Raw genomic sequence first — 17,515 nt, 5'->3', positions numbered from 1 at the left:
CCAGCATGGCGAAACCCTGTCTCTACTAAAGATACAAAAAATTAGCCGGGCGTGGTCACACCCCTGTAATCCCAGTTACTTGGCAGGCTGAGGCAGGAGAACTGCTGAACACAGGAGGCCGAGGTTGCAGTGAGCCGAAATGGCACCATTGTACTCTAGCCTGGGACGGGGCAAGACTCCGTCTCAGAAAAAAGAAAAGAAACTCTATCCTTGATTTCTTCCACTTCTGCCCTCACAGTTCAATCAGTCACCAAGTTTTGCCACTTCTACTACCTAAAATTCTTCTGAGATCTATTTCTATCCACACTGGCAATACCCCCATATAAACTGCCATCTTTCTTTCTCTGGATTACTACAATTATCTCCTAACTGTTTTCCTTCCTGCTGGTATTGCCACTATTTGAGTCCTTTATCTCAGAGTAGCCAGATTCATCATCTAAATACTAACCTAATCCTGTTGAAACCATTCAAACTTACTATTAGCTTTAAGAAGGAGTCCAAACTTTGTTACATATTCACTAATGCTCTTCATGATCTGGTCCCTGTTTACCTCTCCACCCTTGTCTAGAATCTCTCAGTTCCTAGGCTGTGTTCATAAACATTGCTAACCTCTATCTAGAACACTTGTCTTTTACACTTTCAATTCCTGGCTATTCTCAAACATGGAGCCAATCAGATGGAACTGCCTTTTTTTTTTTTTTTTTCTTTTTTCCCTGTGAGAATGTAAACTCTGTGAGGAAATTATTAGATTGGTTATTGCCATATTTGCTTGTTCATTATTATATTTACAGTATCTAGCTCAGTGTCTGGCAAAAAATAAGGGTTCAATGAATATTTTCCGAATGAATCCATGAACCTCAAGAAAGCACAGAGAAAATTCAACGAACTCCGACTACGGAATAAGGAAAGGCTTCTTGGAAGAACCTTAAAAAATTAGTAAGGATAAGAAAGGGTCAGCCGAAGAAAATAAAGAGAGTCCAGACAAAGTCAACAAGAATGCAAAAAGGTCTCAGGTGTAAAACAGCCTCATGAATGTGAAGTGGGTAGAAGGGAAGATGGTACTGGAAAGGGAAATGAGACTGGGAAGGAAAACAGTGGCAAGATGATGAAGACCCTAGCACACCAGCCATGGAGTTGAATTACTTTGAAGGTGACTGCAGAGGGGGATTAGAACTTTAAGGAGGCAAGTGAAATAAATTTACATTTGAGACTGGTCATTCTGGCTGCTACTTACAAGATGGATTTGGTGGTGTAGGTAGGGGTGGTAGTAGTTATGGCTGAAGGCAGTGAGATGAGATAGAATTGGGAGTACAAGTGAAAGGAAAGGATGAAGTAGAGTTTGAAGGGCTTGTGAGCCTCCCAAAAGTCTGAACGTCAAGGAAGAGGTCAGAATAGCAGTAGTTTTAGGATCCATGAGCAAATAGGTTTAAACAATGAGTGGATAATGCCCACAGGGAAGATACAGACAGAAAACAACTCAAGGGTGGAACTTTGGGAAATACTATTTAATGGGTAGGCAGAGGAAAAAGGACCCTAAAGAAGCATGAGGCAGGTAGAAAAAGATGGGAGAGATGAAAAAGGAGTTTCAAGGAGGGTTTGATCATGATACCAAATGCAGAAGCGAGGTCTAGAACAAGAAACAGTGGTCATACATTGGTGGAGGAAGGACATTTCGTTTTCTGAGATAGACAAATAAGATGGGTGGATATATGTGGCATTGACAGAAGTAGAAAGGCAGGATGTGATATGTTGTATGACGGGTTTAATTTTCTCAATTAACTAGGAAAGTACTGGGACTGTCGGTGGCCCCTATGGAATCTCTATTCATAAGAATGGGTGCCTGATGGCAAGTAGAGTGTAGGACCTAGTCTTAGTATTTCACTTATTCCTACTACATTAGACCAAGTGAATCAACTTTTTGTCCCTATTGATCTATTAAACAAAGTAGAAATACCAATTTGGAACTCCTGTCACTTAAAAAGAGAGATTTGTTTAAAGCACTAGATATCACAGCATCACCAACTGCATTAAAGATAGTCCTAGCTGCAGACTGCCATACTCTCTCTGGAACATCCCCATCTTGTCACTCAAAGTTCCATTCAGTCCTTACAGGCCTATCATCCAGAATTTAAAGTACAGTCTAGAAAAGGAACATGAAATCGAAATTAGAAAGGCAACAGGCACAACTAGTTGCAGATGCATACGAGTGTGTTGTGCTTGAAACACACCTTTAAGACTACTCTGGTCACTTTCTATTAAAGAAGGAAATTTAGGTTGGGAAGAGGAATGACGAAAGGGTAAGTTTGTGAGAAATTGCTGAAAGTTGCAGGACAGGAAATTGCTGATGATAAATTAAAGGATTGTCAGGAATCAAGGAAAGAGCTGAAGATGGAGACTGACAATCTGTCATATGTCACTTTGTATCATTTTCTCCAGTGTTTCCAGCTAAGGATTTATAGACAAGATTCAGGGATAAGATTTTGACAAGCACCTGTGTCAGAGGCATCAGAAAAAGGGAGTTTGGATGCTGATAAACCATACAGTCTAGGCTGGGAAGGGTGGTACTGGCAGGAGGGCTCACAGGGAAAATGAAATAGAAGGGCAGATGCAGCGCATGTGAGGGTATAAAATTCTGATGCCACAATCAGAAAGAATACTAGAGTTAAGTTTTCTGCAATAGTCAGTGTTTTTATGGATGATAACAAAACTGTTCGAATAATGTCGAGGGTGAGAATTCTGCTGTTCCATCTTCTACCTTACAGTGACCAGTATCAGGCAACTAAAAGTTTTAAAAAGTCAGATTTAACCTTCTAATTGAGAACATTTGAATAAACACTCAATTTTTCAATAAATAATTTACTTCTAATATGACTATCAATTTATCACATCAATAGTAATATTAACCCCCCCCCCCCAAATAAACAGTATTTATTATAGATACAACAAAATGGTTGTCTTGCTCTTTCTTCCTTTGTCTCATTTTTTTCTTTCTCCACGGTCCATTCTGATCTTGGCTTTCACAAAAATCGCTTGTTTTTTTTTGCCTAGACTCTCAGCAACAATTTAGATATTTGTTGAGCACTCAACACTTGCAAGATATTTTACTAGGGACCATGTATAAATAATAATAGTCAAAATAACAGCTAATACTTACCAAGTACTCACAGTTTTGCCAGGCACTTAATTAAGTACTCTACAGGAACTAATTCACTTAATCCCATAAAGCAGATAGAACTGCCACCCCTATTTTAAAGATGCAGAAACCAGATCAGTTAGGTTAAACAGCTTGCCCAAGTCCACCTAGGTAGTAAATGGTGTAATCAGGAATTTCAATCCAACTCCCTTCAACGGCAGAAATGTGCTCTCAGCCACTAAGCTATGATTCCCTTCCTTGCCTCTAAGGACATATGATTCGGTGGAAGATATGCATGGATAAGTAATCAGTTTGATTTGGGAAGTTTCAATGAAATAGGTCTCTTTTTTCTGCTTTCCTCACTGACTCTGATATTTTTTAAAAATCTATTTTCTTAATCTTCTTTTGCATTTTACTAGATTCTGACTTTGAGACTCACATCAGTAAATAGACATAGAAAGGAAAAACAAAGACCCTGAACTACTGAATCTGAAATGTATTTTTATTTAGAATTGTTATAGACTATTATATCAATAGGTTTACTCCTCCAACCCACACGACAAAGCACTGGAAGTTGTGTCTACATTCAACACAACCTTTCTAGCACTTTTCTTTCACATAATTCAGATCAGGCTCCCCATCCAACACACGACTGTCACCAGATGATGCTCTACTCTGTGACCAGATATAAGTCTGATTACATCCTCTCGTTACCCAAACCTCAATTACACAGTCCCACTTACTGTGTAACTTCTAAAAAATCACTTCTCTCTGGGTCGTTTTCTTATCTGTAAAAGGGATAGGATTTGACCAGGTGAACTGTTATGTTCCTTCCACCTCTTGAAGTCTTGCTTATGAGCATGGAATCGGAGAACCTGTGTTCATATCCAAGACATGCTACTTGTGAACTACTGTATGCAGAGAACTGCATCATTCTCTGATGCAGAGCCCTCATCTGAGGAGATAATAATAGTATCTCTCTACTCCCCCTTTCTCCTCTTTAATGAAGTCTAACTGAGATGATGGCTAAAGCATCTAATAGAACCTGGCACATAATCAATGTTCAACAAGTTATTATTACTCTGGAATTCTATAAATTAACCCTGTCCTTACTACCTTGTCACCCTGAATTTAGTGAAATTTCTTCCGCTTGGTTTTGCTCTTCAGCTCGGACACCGAAACGCTCCAAGCGCTGGCAGAAGTCACGCAGAGCTGGGCTCAACTCCAGACTCCTCCCCGAAACCGCGGCTCTCCCACGTCCTGCGGAATTCAGGTTCCGACTCGACGCCAGCTCCGCGAGCAATGGTTCCGCCTCGCGCCCAGCCCCTTCCATAACAACTCCAGCCCCACCCGCCTGGAGTCTCTTGAGCCCAACCGGCATCCGTCGCTGGTGGAAGTGGGCTTGGCGGAACGGGGCGGGACTTCCAGTAGGAGGCGGCAAGTTTGAAAAGTGACAACGGTAGACGTTTGCTGATTTTTGACTTTGCTTGTAGCTGCTCCCCAAACTCACCGCCTTCCTGTGGGCGGCCGGCTCTGTAGGTGAGTGTGAGAGGATGAAGGAAGGGAGCCTGCGGGCGTCTTCTCCATCCCAACGCACGGGCAGGACGCTGTGGTGTGGGTCGGGACCCCGGGCCTGGAGATGTTTTCGTTGTACTCAGCGGTGGGAGGAGCCTGAAGAAACCAGCGCTTGGGAGGCGATGGGCGGGCCCATCGTTACTTTTTATTTAATTTTAGTACCAGAAACAACCAGAGCTTAGTTCCTCCGAAACTAATGGATGTTTCCTGGTGCAGCATAGACCGAAGAAGACGAGCTTGAGCTGAAATTGTTCAACTTAGGTTTACATTTATGTGTGATTTTTGGAAAGGTGGTGGCAATGTGGCTTGTTTGGCTGCAGATACTTGTCAGCTTTTTACAGATCTCCGTTGCCAAACGTCTCCTAACCAAATTAAAAACCATTAATGAAATGGCAAAAATTTCACACTTAATCCAAAATTCAAAGGAAGAGAGCAGCTCACATATAGCCATACGCATTGGTAACGCGATCATTTTTTTTTTTTTTTTCTCTTTAAAAGTTCAAGGAACGTTTTACTTAATTTATTGAAATTGGGAGTCATTTCTGTTTATTTTAATCTCTTTCTTCTGGAACTGTGACGTCCATAAATAATTTATTTTAACAAAACAAAGTGTGTAAAATTTAACAGGTAAACTTTTGGTACCTACTCTGCTCAGCATCCTAGTGCTGCAAATAAATGAGAAACCGGAGGAGTAATTAGCAGTTAATCTCTGCTACTATAGTCGTTAGAGGATTGCTGCATATATATTAAGTCATTTATATACTTTATCCCACCTGGAGCCTCAAACTATGTAGTTGGAAGGTGTCTTTCTTCATCTCTCACTCTCCATACACACACGTTAATGAATGAATTGTAACTGAAACTGTACTTTGAAAGAATGATAGAATTTAGATTTTGGAAGAGGTTCCAAAAGGAAATATTGGAAGTCTGGGAAAGTTAGGAGACTAACTTGGAGCAGAAATTTCATTCAATTACTAAAGGTTTTAGAAGCCTAGCAGAAAAATTTGAATTAAATGTGGTGGTATATTCATACAAATGTTATATGATGCATTGTGCTTTTATAAGGATTAACCTGATAGCAGAGTGCCAAACATTTGAGAAGAGAGGAATGAGTGATAATAATTATGAAGATCTTTTACACCTACACTTTCTCTTGCAATATTCTCTAATTCAGATGCAGCTTGATTTGGAAAAGTGACTTTTTCTGAAGTCTTTCTTTGGTCTGATGCTTTAATGAACAGTTTTTAAGTCTATGACTTAGATGAAAATGTAGAATGCATATTTATGCCGAAGGGGCCATCTATTATGTGATGCATCAGAATCCAGATTCCAAAAGGTCCTAGCTCTGTGGCCTGGCAAGGGGTCTCATGCTTGTAATTCCAGCACTTTGGGAGGCTGAGGTGGGAGGATCAATTGAGCCCAGGAGTTTAAGACCAGCCTGGGCAACATAGTGAGACCCCATCTCCACAGACACACACACACATTAATTAGCAGGGCCTGGTGGTGTGTGCCTGCTGTAGTCCCGGCTACTTGTGAGGCTGAAGCAGTAGGATAGCTTGAGCCTGGGAGGAGTTCGAGGCTGCAGTGAGCTCTGATTGTGCCACACTGCACTCCAGCTTGGGTGACAAACTGAGACCCTGTCTCAAAGAAAAAAATAAATAAACAGAAGGTCCTAGCTCTAAAAGGAAAGCTTGCAATCATGAAATTTAGTGGTAGAAAGTACAAAGCCTTGCCTAAGGTTTAAATAATCAGTGTATACAACAACAACACAAGTGACACAGCAGATGTGACCAAAAAGAGAGAGAAAAAACAAAGGGAAAAAAAGGAACAGGGGGAAGCCAGAGCTTGATATAAGTGGGTCATGATGAAGTTATTGGAGTTTCGGTTGATCAGTAAGTGCTACAGCAGAGGCCATTAATACTGTGCGCTAGGCAGACCATATTTGGAGGGTCATGTTCAGTTTGGGCATTACATTTTAAGAAGACATTTACAAAATAGTGTGTGTTAGAGGAAGGTGAATAAGTTGGTGGTTTCTAAAACAATGTCATAAAAGGAATATTTTAAAGTTACATATAGCCATATATAAAGAAATTATACATACTTTAGAGAAGGGAGGGCTTAGCAGACGTGTAATAGCTTTCTTTACATTTTTGAAAATGGTGTCATGTAAACAGATTAATTCTATTATTATTATTATTCTATTCAGTTGCAGTGACTATACATAGGACCAGGAGGTAAAATTACCACAAAACATATTTCCACACACTACGAAGAAGAGTTATTTAATTTGGAACCATAATAAAGTGGGAAAAAGTTAGATTGAGAGTTAGTGAATTCTGTGATGTTGTCACATGCTCAAGCTGAATTGGGAAGCTATTGTTATTCGTTGCTTAGAATGGTTTCCATTCATTAGAGGTTAGGCAAGTTGCCAAAGCTTCTTTTAACCCTAAGATTCTAAAAAACATTAGGAGCCTAAAGAAGTAGATTTCCAGAATTGTGGGCCATTTCAATTTGTTTGCAAAATTGAATATATTCACCTTGGGTCTCTGAGATCATTCTGTTTCACTAGAGAGTAGGGGATCTGAAGGTAACAAAATAGGTTTAAGTGAGTGGCTGAGAGCAATAGCAGTGGCTGCTATTGCTGCTCATTTTCCTCTTGCTGTTACCTTGCTATTTTTGTGGTTACAGTGAGAGATATGAAGAAAATGAAAAGATCCTAGCTTACTGTAATGTCACAATGTAGTGTCAGAGTTCTGTAAACATAATTCCAGTACATTGCAACAAGTATTATAACAGGGTTAAATGCAAAACTCTAGGACAAGGTTCCCTTCCCTTTTCCCTTCTCTTTTCTCTTCCCTTTTCCCTTTCCTTTCCTTTTCCCTTTCCTTTCCTTTTCCCTTCCCTTCCCTTTTCCCCTTGCTTCCCTTGGGCTCAAATGATTCACTTGCTTTGGCATCCCAAACTGCTGAGATTACAGGTACAAGTTTTTTTTTAACATCACCCCTGTACGTGGGTGCCCCATGTCCCAGCGGTGATGGGGGAGTGAGAAAAGAAATAAGACAGAGACAAGGGTAGAAGTTCACAGCATGGGTCCAGGGGTCCAGGGTGAACTGGGATGGCCTTGAGCTCTGGGCTCCACACGCTTTTTATTGGGTGCATTATCTTGTCAATCTTGCAGGCTGGGCTATGGGGAGGGGAGTTGAGAAGGAAGATGGCCAGGGGAAGAGCTTGTGTCTGCGTGGCTCTTCTAAGAAATGCTAAGACACGGAGTTTTTACCACCCATTGTCTATCCAGGTGCATATGCAAAAGAGGCACAGTGGCGCCCTAAGGTCTGACCACCCATAATAAATCAAGGGTTTTTTTTTTTTTTTAATCTCCGTGTTGAGGACACAGAGCAACCAGAATTACTCCATATTCTGAGAACATAGGCAAAACTTTTCTGTCCTGCAAGCTCCCATCTGCAAAAACCCTCCCAAGTCTTGTGAGCAGAGGTTGCATTCCTTCCCAGAGTTCTTGCGTAAGAATATTTGATCCGTGACACAAATCTCAGTGTATAAAAAGCAAAGTAAGTTTGTAATCATTTAACTATAAGTAACACAGTTCTGCCCCTGGCCATCTTTCCCTACATCTGTTGACCTTTGAACTGGATAATTCGTTGCTGTGGGGGCCACCCTATACATTGTAGGATGTTTGGCAGCATCCCTGGTCTTTACCCACTAGATTCTAGTTGCACCCACACTCCTGTGCTGACAGCCAAAAATATCTCCGGCCATTGCCAGATATGCCCTTGGGGGGTAAAGTTAGAGAACTACTACTCTAGAGAGACACAGGTAGGAATAACTTACTATGTGAAGACATTAGAAGAAATGGTTATTCGTTTTTCTTAAAGTTCTCACTCTGGTGATAGGAATTCCTACCAATTATATCGTATGTTCTTACTCTGGTTTTTTTCTCTCTTCTATTTGCATCTAAAACCTTATTAGGTATCTCACTATGTATATATTGAATAGGATGTCAAATCAGAATACAATTTTTTATGCCCTTGTTTTTTATATGTAACTTCTGCTCATGATGTTGCCTATATGCCTTGCTTTGAGAATTATCAGGATTGGTCTTGTTAAGCTCCCGGCCCTCTAATGTAAAAGAGAACCACATGGTTTCTCATCTACCTATTCAACCAAAGCCCTCCTTTCCACATAAAAGAGAACAACACTAAGAAAACTAGCAGAAAATAACCATGTCACTTTAGAATAAAAGTCATCTTAGGATACATATATAAATACTTGTCTTTATCTTTGTTTTATGATAGTTAACACTGCTATGAATAGTTCAACTTTGGCTCATTCATTTTGTCCTTATATTTATCGGCTTCCAGATAATGAGAGCTACTGATTATGTGATATTTCTAATATTTTTTTTTCTTCTTTCAGATTAACAGGAAACTTTCAAGATGGAAACTTTGTCTTTCCCCAGATATAATATAGCTGAGATTGTGATTCATATTCGCAATAAGATCTTAACAGGAGCTGATGGTAAAAACCTGACAAAGAATGATCTTTATCCAAATCCAAAGGTAAAAGGTGGCTATGTTTGCATGTGGATAACGGTATTTAAGAAAACAGTAAGCTACTAGCTCTATAGTATGGCAAGAAAGGGATATGCCCTCCTATTTGATAGAGACCAGTCATTTTCATCAAGAAGGAATCTCTCACCTAGGGTAATTTAAAAATAAAACTAAGTTTATATGTGTGGTGACTTCTACATTCCCATTAGGATTCAATTCTTTATTATGGTCGTTTTCTTAAAAAAAAAAAAAAAAAAAAAAAACAGCTTCTAAACCAAATTAAAGTATATTAAATTTTTTATTATTATTATTGGAATAGTGGTCTGAGAGTATCATTTATTGGTAGGGCTTGAAGGAACTTATTCCAAGTGATTTTGAACCACAAAAAATGCTTAGAAATAATCCTCTTTGGAAGCTTACAGATTAATTTTCATGCATTATGCCCCAGGGGGAATTGACTTGTTTTGACAGGTATTGTTTTTTATATCTTTAGTTATTAAATACAAAGTGAACTATTTATGTGTTACAAAAATCCCAAAGTCTCCTTCCAGTTTCTTGTGTTGGACTTGAAGTGATAACATTGTAAAACCTGTTTTAATGATGTAGAACTGAAACTTTTCAATCTCACTACCCACTTTGATTCTTTAAAATGGAAGACATACTCTTAGAATAAATGATGTCTTCAAACTGAGTAAATTCAGCTTTCTTAAAAGATTAGCACATTTTTCCTATGTTTCTCATATTACTGCTCACCCGGTAAACTTGTATTAATACATGAATCAGAATAGATTCGCAGGCCAGCTTTTGGGACCTGCTGTTTTAGAAGATCAGATTTTTTAAATCCCATATAACCATTTATACCTTCTGATCAAGGGTTCCCTTAAACTTCAAATCTAAGGGAACCTTAATGTCTATGGCAGCAAACAAGGTTTCCCATGTTCTTTAAAACACACACACACACACACACACACACACACACACACACACACACACATTTTCAGTATGCCATTATTTCTGCCACATGCCTGTCAGCCTGTTCTGAAAGACTAAGTCTTCCTCCATTTCCTAAGGCAGATGGGTTGCTTGATTTGTATATACTTGCTCTCATTCTTAAATAGCTGATCCATCCCATTGACCACTTATGAATGAGCAAAGTTAAGCATCATAAGATGTTTTAAAATTTGGAAAAAATAAAGAATATTTCAAGGGAAATGATATAACTTTGTTGCTTTTTTCTTCTTTTCTTTCATTGCCTATAATGTATGGTAATAGTGATGTAGCTTTAGAGTTATGCATCAGATTATTAAAAGTTATTTTTTGCTGTAGCCTGAAGTCTTGCACATGATCTACATGAGAGCTTTACAAATAGTATACGGAATTCGACTGGAGCATTTTTACATGGTGAGTTTAAGTTGAGGCAAAATTATGGGGATTTTTTTGTTGTTATTGCAGTTCTGCTTACAATGCATTACTGGCTTTTTAGGATAGGAAGTTCTTGACTTTATTTTTAACAAATTCAAAGACATATAAAATTAATGTCACTTACAATGGGATCTTAGACATAATAATGGTTTATACTGATAGCTTTAGTAAGATGAAAACCATAGTAAAAGACTTAAATGGCACAGATTATTGATGCTATGCAATTGTTAAAGATTTATAGCTTTGTCTTCAGAGACTGTAATAAACAATAGCAGTCTTCATATTGTTCTCTTCTCAGGAAGAACTCCAAAATTAGAGTAGAAGATATGCAGTAAGATTGAAACCATTGAAATGAGGCCACTGAGCTTTTAGCAAATTAGGTGTTTGCAAAGTACTTGATGTTTACTAAATGCTAACCTTACTGCATTTTTTAAAATTCATTTAAAAATCTTTATTAAGCACCTACTATGAACCTAGCATTAATAATAATGAAACTCTGGATTTATACTAGGATATGTATTAAGGTTTTTAATTTAATGATGATAAGTTAATATATTTTGATCTTAATCTATTGTTATGGTTTCTTATGGTTGAAGATTTTTCTCATTTTTTCTAATCAATGTGTAATATCGATTTCCTGGTTTATTGCATTTAGATGCCAGTGAACTCTGAAGTCATGTATCCACATTTAATGGAAGGCTTCTTACCATTCAGCAATTTAGTTACTCACCTGTGAGTAAAATGTGATTTTACTATCTTAGTCTACATTCATATTTGTATTACATTAAACTTTCTTAATAACATGATTTTCTTTGGTAAGGAATATCCACTATTTTTCTCTCATTCCATCTCATATACATTCAAAATTTCAAAATTGTAGACTTCCACCAAACAGAACTGCCTCTAACTGTGGCACTTTCTCAGCATGTTTTTAATTGAAATTCTAAGATACTATAAGTCTAAAATTGTTTACCATCTTTGTGTAGAGGTTTGAGTTCTTAAAATGTCTGGGTGTCACTAAGATTATGTACTGTTTATTAGAATCTGTAACTATACTTTAATATTACATGACTACATGATTAGTATACAGAAAAAATATATTTCAGTGCTGTAGGGTTGTATATTATAGTAGACTTCCGGCTTTGTCCACTGACATTGAGAAATATATGCAGAAATCTCTTTTTGAAAATAAGATGTTTATGTCCTATGGCTTAGTATTTAACGTGCAAAATACTTCAGTAGTCCTTCTGTACTTTATCTTCAAGGGACTCATTTTTGCCTATCTGCCGGGTGCATGACTTTGAGACTGCTGATGTTCTGTGTCCAAGTAAGTGAGAATTTAAAACAATTTTAATGTCTGGCTTCAATCTACCATTTCATCTTTCCATCAGTAAACGTAAAAAAAAAAAACAAAAACGAAACAAAAAAAACTTCAAGGAAATTGGCCCTAGAAAGTATATCCCATTTTTAAGGATGAATTTTTAATATCTCATTGGATTTTTTTTCTTTTTAGGAGCCACAGAAAAGCTGTTCTTCTGTTTTTGTTTTTAAACTCCTTCCATTTAAAAAAAAGTTCTATAAATTTGGGAATATGAGTACAAATAATATGCAAATCTGATGTTGCATAGTGGATTCATCATACCAATTTTATTGGTATAAAGAAATTATTTTAGCCTTAATAAAAATAGTCATGATATTATATTAGAATGTAAAACTCTAGCTTTAATTGTCCCTTAATTCAACTGTGATATTTATCCATCAAGTTATTGTAAGTTAAGAAATTTGGTGTGTGTATTAGGCTATTCTTGCATTGCTATCAAGAAATACTCAAGACTGGGTAATTTATAAAGAAAAGGGATTTAATTGGCTCACAGTTATGCAGGCTACATAGGAAGCATGATGCTGGCATCCACTTGCTTCTGGGGAGGCCTCTGGAAGCTTACAGTCATGACAGAAGGCAGAGGGGGAGCAAGTATGTCACATAGCTAGAGCAGACCAAAAGCACATGGGAGAAGCTGCCACACACTTTTAAATGATCAGATCTTGTGAGAAGTCACTCACTGTAGAGAGGACAGCACCAACCATACTCTTACTATACAATCCAGCAATCATGCTCCTTGGTATTTACCCAAATGAATCGAAAACTTATATTCACACAAAAACTTTCACACAGATGTTTACAGCAACTTTATTCATAATCACCAAAACTTCAGAGTAACCTTGGTGAATGAATGAACTGTAGTATATCTAGAGAAGAGAATATTATTCAACACTACAAAAAATTAGCTAGCAAGCTATGAGAAGACATAGAGGAACCTTAAATGCATATTATTAAGTGAAAGAAACTAGTCTGCAAAGCCTACACAGCTGTAGATCATTCTGGAAAGGGCAATATTGTGGAGACAATGAAAAGATCAGTGGTTTCCAGGGGTTAGGGGTGAGGGAGGGGTGAATAGGATCCCTCTAGCACTAAGGATTTTTAGAACAGTAACAATACTCTGTATGCCGCTCTAATGGTAGATACATGTCATTATCCACATATACATGTGTCAAAACTCAGAATGTACAGTACCAAGAGTGAACTCTAATATAAACTGTGGATTTGGGGTGATAATGATGTGTCAGTACAAGTTTATCAGTTGTAACAAATATATACCACTCAGATGAGGGAAGTTGACGGAGAGGAGTTTGTACATGTGTTGGGATCCAAGATACATGGGAACTATCTACTTCCTGTTCAGATTTACTTTGAACTTAAAACTCCTTTAAAAAAGGAAGTATATTAAAAATTAATTGTATATTTATATGAGTCTACTTTTGAGCTTGCTATTCTACTCCATTGATCTGTATGTGTATCTTTATGTCAAGCAGTACTTTGATTACTTCAGCTTTATAGTAAGTTTTGAAATCAGTGTTACTCCTCTAACTTTCTTCATCATTTTCAAGATATTTTGGTTATTCTGGTCCTTTGCATCTCTGTATGTATTTTAGTATTTTCACCTTATCACTTTTTACACTTCTTCCTCTGAAAAAGCCATTTTGATTGAGATTACTTTGAATGTATTATTCATTTTGAGGATACTTGACAATTTAATAATATTGGGTTTTCTGGTCCATATGCATGGTATATCTCTGCATTTATTAAGGCTCTTAAATTTCTCATAATGATGTTCTATAAATTTCAGAGTACAAGCCTTGTATAATAAATTTTGTTACATTTATGCTTAAATCAAATTTTTAGTGTTTCTGTAAACTTAATTTAAATTTTCTGGTTAGTTATTGCTAGTGTAGACAAATACAATTGATTTTTATATACTGACATTGCTAAAATCAATTTTTATTTTAGTAGATTTTTTTTGTAGATTCCTTAGGATTTTCACTATTGACAATCATACTATTTGAGAACAAAGTTTTACTTCTTTTCTAATCGAGATGCCTTTTATTTCTTTCTTTTTTTTTTCATTTCTGCACTGGCTAGGACTTCTACTATAATGTTGAATTGCAATGATAAGAACAGTCATCATTGTCTTTTTCCTGATCTTAGGTGGAAACCATTTAGTCTTTCATTATTAAGTATTAGTTGTAAGATTTTCTTTAAAAAAAATTTTTTTTTTTGAGACAGAGTCTCATTCTGTTGCCCAGGTGGAGTGCAGTGACATGATCTTGGCTCACTTCAGCCTCTGCCTCCTGGGTTCAAACAATTCTCCTGCCTCGGCCTCCTGAGTAGCTGGGATTACAGATGCGTGCTCCCACGCCCTGCTAATTTTTGTATTTTTAGTAGAGACGGGGTTTCACCACGTTAGTCAGGCTGGTCTCAAACTCCTGACCTCATGATCCACCTGCCTCAGGCTCCCAGTGTTGGAATTACAGACATGAGCCACCGCACCTAGCCAGATGTTTTTTATTAGAAGATACAACTTTTGCCGTTCCAAGGCCTCTGTGTGCCCGCGGAGTAGCCATCATGAGCAAAGCTCACCCTCCCGAGTTGAAAAAATTTATGGACAAGAAGTTATCATTGAAATTAAATGGTGGCAGACGTGTCCAAGGAATATTGCGGGGATTTGATCCCTTTATGAATCTTGTGATAGATGAATGTGTGGAGATGGCGACTAGCGGACAACAGAACAATATTGGAATGGTGGTAATACGAGGAAATAGTATCATCATGTTAGAAGCCTTGGAACGAATATAAATAATGGCTGTTCAGCGGAGAAACCCATGTCCTCTCTCCATAGGGCCTGTTTTACTATGATGTAAAAATTAGGTCATGTACATTTTCATATTAGACTTTTTGCTAAATAAAACTTTTGTAATAGTCAAAAAAAAAAAAAAGAAGATACAACTTTTACTTTATTGCACTGAGAGTTTTTTTTATCATGAAGGGTATTAAATACCTTTTCTGCCTCTAGCAAGATAATCATGACTTTTCCCTTTTAATCTAGCAAATTACATTGTTTGATTTTTGAATATCAAGACAACCTTGCATTCAGGATGTGCCATTTGGTTATGATATATTTTTAATATATTGCTAGATTTGATTTGCTAATATTTTATTAAGTTTTTTTTGTCTCTGTTCATAATAGATATTGTTATGTAGTTTTCGTACGATGACACTGCAGTGACTGATCTGAATATCAGGATATACTAGTCTCTTACAATATGTTTGGAAAGATGCCCTCTTCCACTTTTGGGAATCTTTTTAAAATTTGTATTGTTATTATTGTTTTTTAACATTTGGTAGAATTTACCAGTGACTCCATCTTGGATTGGCGGTTTCTCTGTGGAAAAAGTTAAGAATTTAATTTCTTTAATACGTTAAGGGTTATTCTGGTTGTTTATTGTCAAAACTCCTGAGTGAACTTTGGTCATTTATCTTTTTAAAGGAATTATTAGGTTGATGAATTTATTAACATAAAATTGTTCATAATATTCCCCTATTATTTTAATGTCATTGGGGTAGGTAATAACATCCTCTCTCTCATTTCTGTCATTAATAATTTGTTTCTTCTCTCTTTTTTTCCTAACCAATCTGGTTATCACTTTTCAAAGAACCAGCTTTTGACTTCATTGACTTTTCTATATGTCATTTCTGGTTTATTATTATTATTGTTGTTGAATTTTGAGCTTATTATTTTTCTTCATGGTTATTTTGGGTTTAATTTACTCTTTTTTTTAAGGCAGAAGCCAAGTCCATTAATTAGATACCTTTCTTCTTTCCTAATATAGATATTTAGTGCTGTAAATTTTCCTCTAACACTGCTTTAGTTGCATCCCCCAGCTAAAGGGGGATGTTGTGTTTTTGTTTTTATTAGGTTCAAGATATTTTCTAATTTTTCTTTTGATTTCTTTTTTCATGTATGGGTTATTTATAAGTGTGTTGTCTACTTTCCAAATATTTGGGGATTTTTCTTTTTATTGATTTGTTAAAAATTTTTTGTGATTAGAGAATATACTTTGTATCATTTGAATCCATTTAAATGTATTCATACTTACTTTATGACCCAGAATATGGTCTGTATTTGTTCACTATGGTGACTGTAATAAATTACCACACACTTGGTGACTTAAAATAACATACATTTATTCTCCTATAGTTCTAGAGGTCAGAAGTTCAAAATTGGTTTCACTGGGCCAAAACCAAGGTGTTACTAAAGCTGTCTTTTTTCAGATGGCTCTAGAAGGGAGTCAGTGTCTTTGCCTTTTGTAGCTTCTAAGGTTGCATTTCTCACCTCATGACCTCTTTCTGTGAAGCCAGTAGTATAGCATATTTAAATCTCTCTCTGCTTTCATGGTCACATTGCTTTCTATTTTCCATCTAGAGTTCAATCTTTCTCTGCTTTCCTCTAATAAGGATACTTGTGATTGCATTTAGGGCCCACCCAGATATTCTACAGTAATTTTCAAGATCTTTAATTATACTTATAAAGCTACTTTGCCAATAAGATAACATGCACAAATTCCAAAGAATAGGACCTGAACATCTTTGGGTGCTGTTATTCAGCCTGTCACATGGTCTACCCTTGTAAACGTTCCATGAGCACTGCTGCTGATGAGTGGAGTGTTTTAAACATGTTAATTGGATCCAGTTGGTTAATAGTGTTGTTCAAGCCTACTGGATCCTTACAGCCTTTTTTTTTTTTTTTTAAACTGGTTGTTCTATTGAACTGTTGATAGACAGTTGTTAACATCTTCAGCTGTGATTGTTAGTCTGTTTTGCCTGTTCTTTTCATTTTTATTTTATGTAACTTGAGGCTCTAGTTTTAGAAGCATACACATTTAGAATTGCTATATCTTCTTGATGACATATTCTTTGCTCCGAAATATACTTGATTTGGTATTAACATAGCTACTTCAGGTTTCTTTTGATTAGTATTAACATGCTATATCATTCTTGTAACTTGTGTCTTTATATTCAAAATGAGTTTCTTGTAGGCAGGATATAGTTAGATCTTGCTTTTTTAATTGCACCTTGCTATCTCTGCCTTTTAATTGGAGTCTTAGACCATTTACATTTAGTGTTGTTATTGATATGATTGGGCTTAAATCCCCTTATGCTGTTTGTTTTCTCTTTGTCCTGTTCTTTATTCCTGTTTTCCTCATTTCCTATCTTATTTTGATTTATTAAAATAAATTTTATTTTATATAATACTGTATATGAAAACGTATTCTATCTTGTCTGTATTATTGGCTTATCAGCTATATGTCTTTTTTAAATGGTATTTGCTCCAAGGCTTAGTATATATGTATATGTCTTTAACATACCATTGTATATCTTCAAATATATTATACATTACAATAATATACCTTTATTTTCTCTACT

At 36.6% G+C, this 17,515-nt stretch overlaps 2 protein-coding genes and 1 pseudogene across 3 annotated transcripts in view; 2 read left to right on the top strand and 1 right to left on the bottom strand.

The window, feature by feature from the left end:
* Positions 1-5,165, bottom strand: part of LOC116559966 — a 16,370-nt gene extending 11,205 nt beyond the window's left edge. The window contains exons 1-2 of the mRNA XM_032291123.1: positions 5,033-5,165; positions 4,250-4,786 (exon numbers count right to left, since the gene is read on the bottom strand). Coding sequence (XP_032147014.1) covers positions 4,254-4,786; positions 5,033-5,165 — 666 coding nt within the window. The 3' untranslated portion in view covers positions 4,250-4,253. The remainder of the gene's footprint in view (positions 1-4,249; positions 4,787-5,032) is intronic.
* NUF2 (NUF2 component of NDC80 kinetochore complex) overlaps positions 4,546-17,515 on the top strand; it is a 34,335-nt gene continuing 21,365 nt past the window's right edge. The window contains exons 1-5 of the mRNA XM_032291549.1: positions 4,546-4,672; positions 9,140-9,282; positions 10,600-10,674; positions 11,351-11,427; positions 11,961-12,022. Coding sequence (XP_032147440.1) covers positions 9,160-9,282; positions 10,600-10,674; positions 11,351-11,427; positions 11,961-12,022 — 337 coding nt within the window. The 5' untranslated portion in view covers positions 4,546-4,672; positions 9,140-9,159. The remainder of the gene's footprint in view (positions 4,673-9,139; positions 9,283-10,599; positions 10,675-11,350; positions 11,428-11,960; positions 12,023-17,515) is intronic.
* On the top strand, positions 14,610-15,022 carry LOC116560247 (annotated as a pseudogene). Its single transcript, XR_004272875.1, has one exon. The product of XR_004272875.1 is annotated as a small nuclear ribonucleoprotein G pseudogene (transcript).

The sequence above is a fragment of the Sapajus apella genome, unplaced genomic scaffold, assembly GCF_009761245.1.
Source record: "Sapajus apella isolate SASKATOON/1434 unplaced genomic scaffold, GSC_monkey_1.0 scaffold25, whole genome shotgun sequence".
Classification (NCBI taxonomy): Eukaryota; Metazoa; Chordata; class Mammalia; order Primates; family Cebidae; genus Sapajus; species Sapajus apella.
This window is presented reverse-complemented; position numbering and strand designations above follow the sequence as displayed.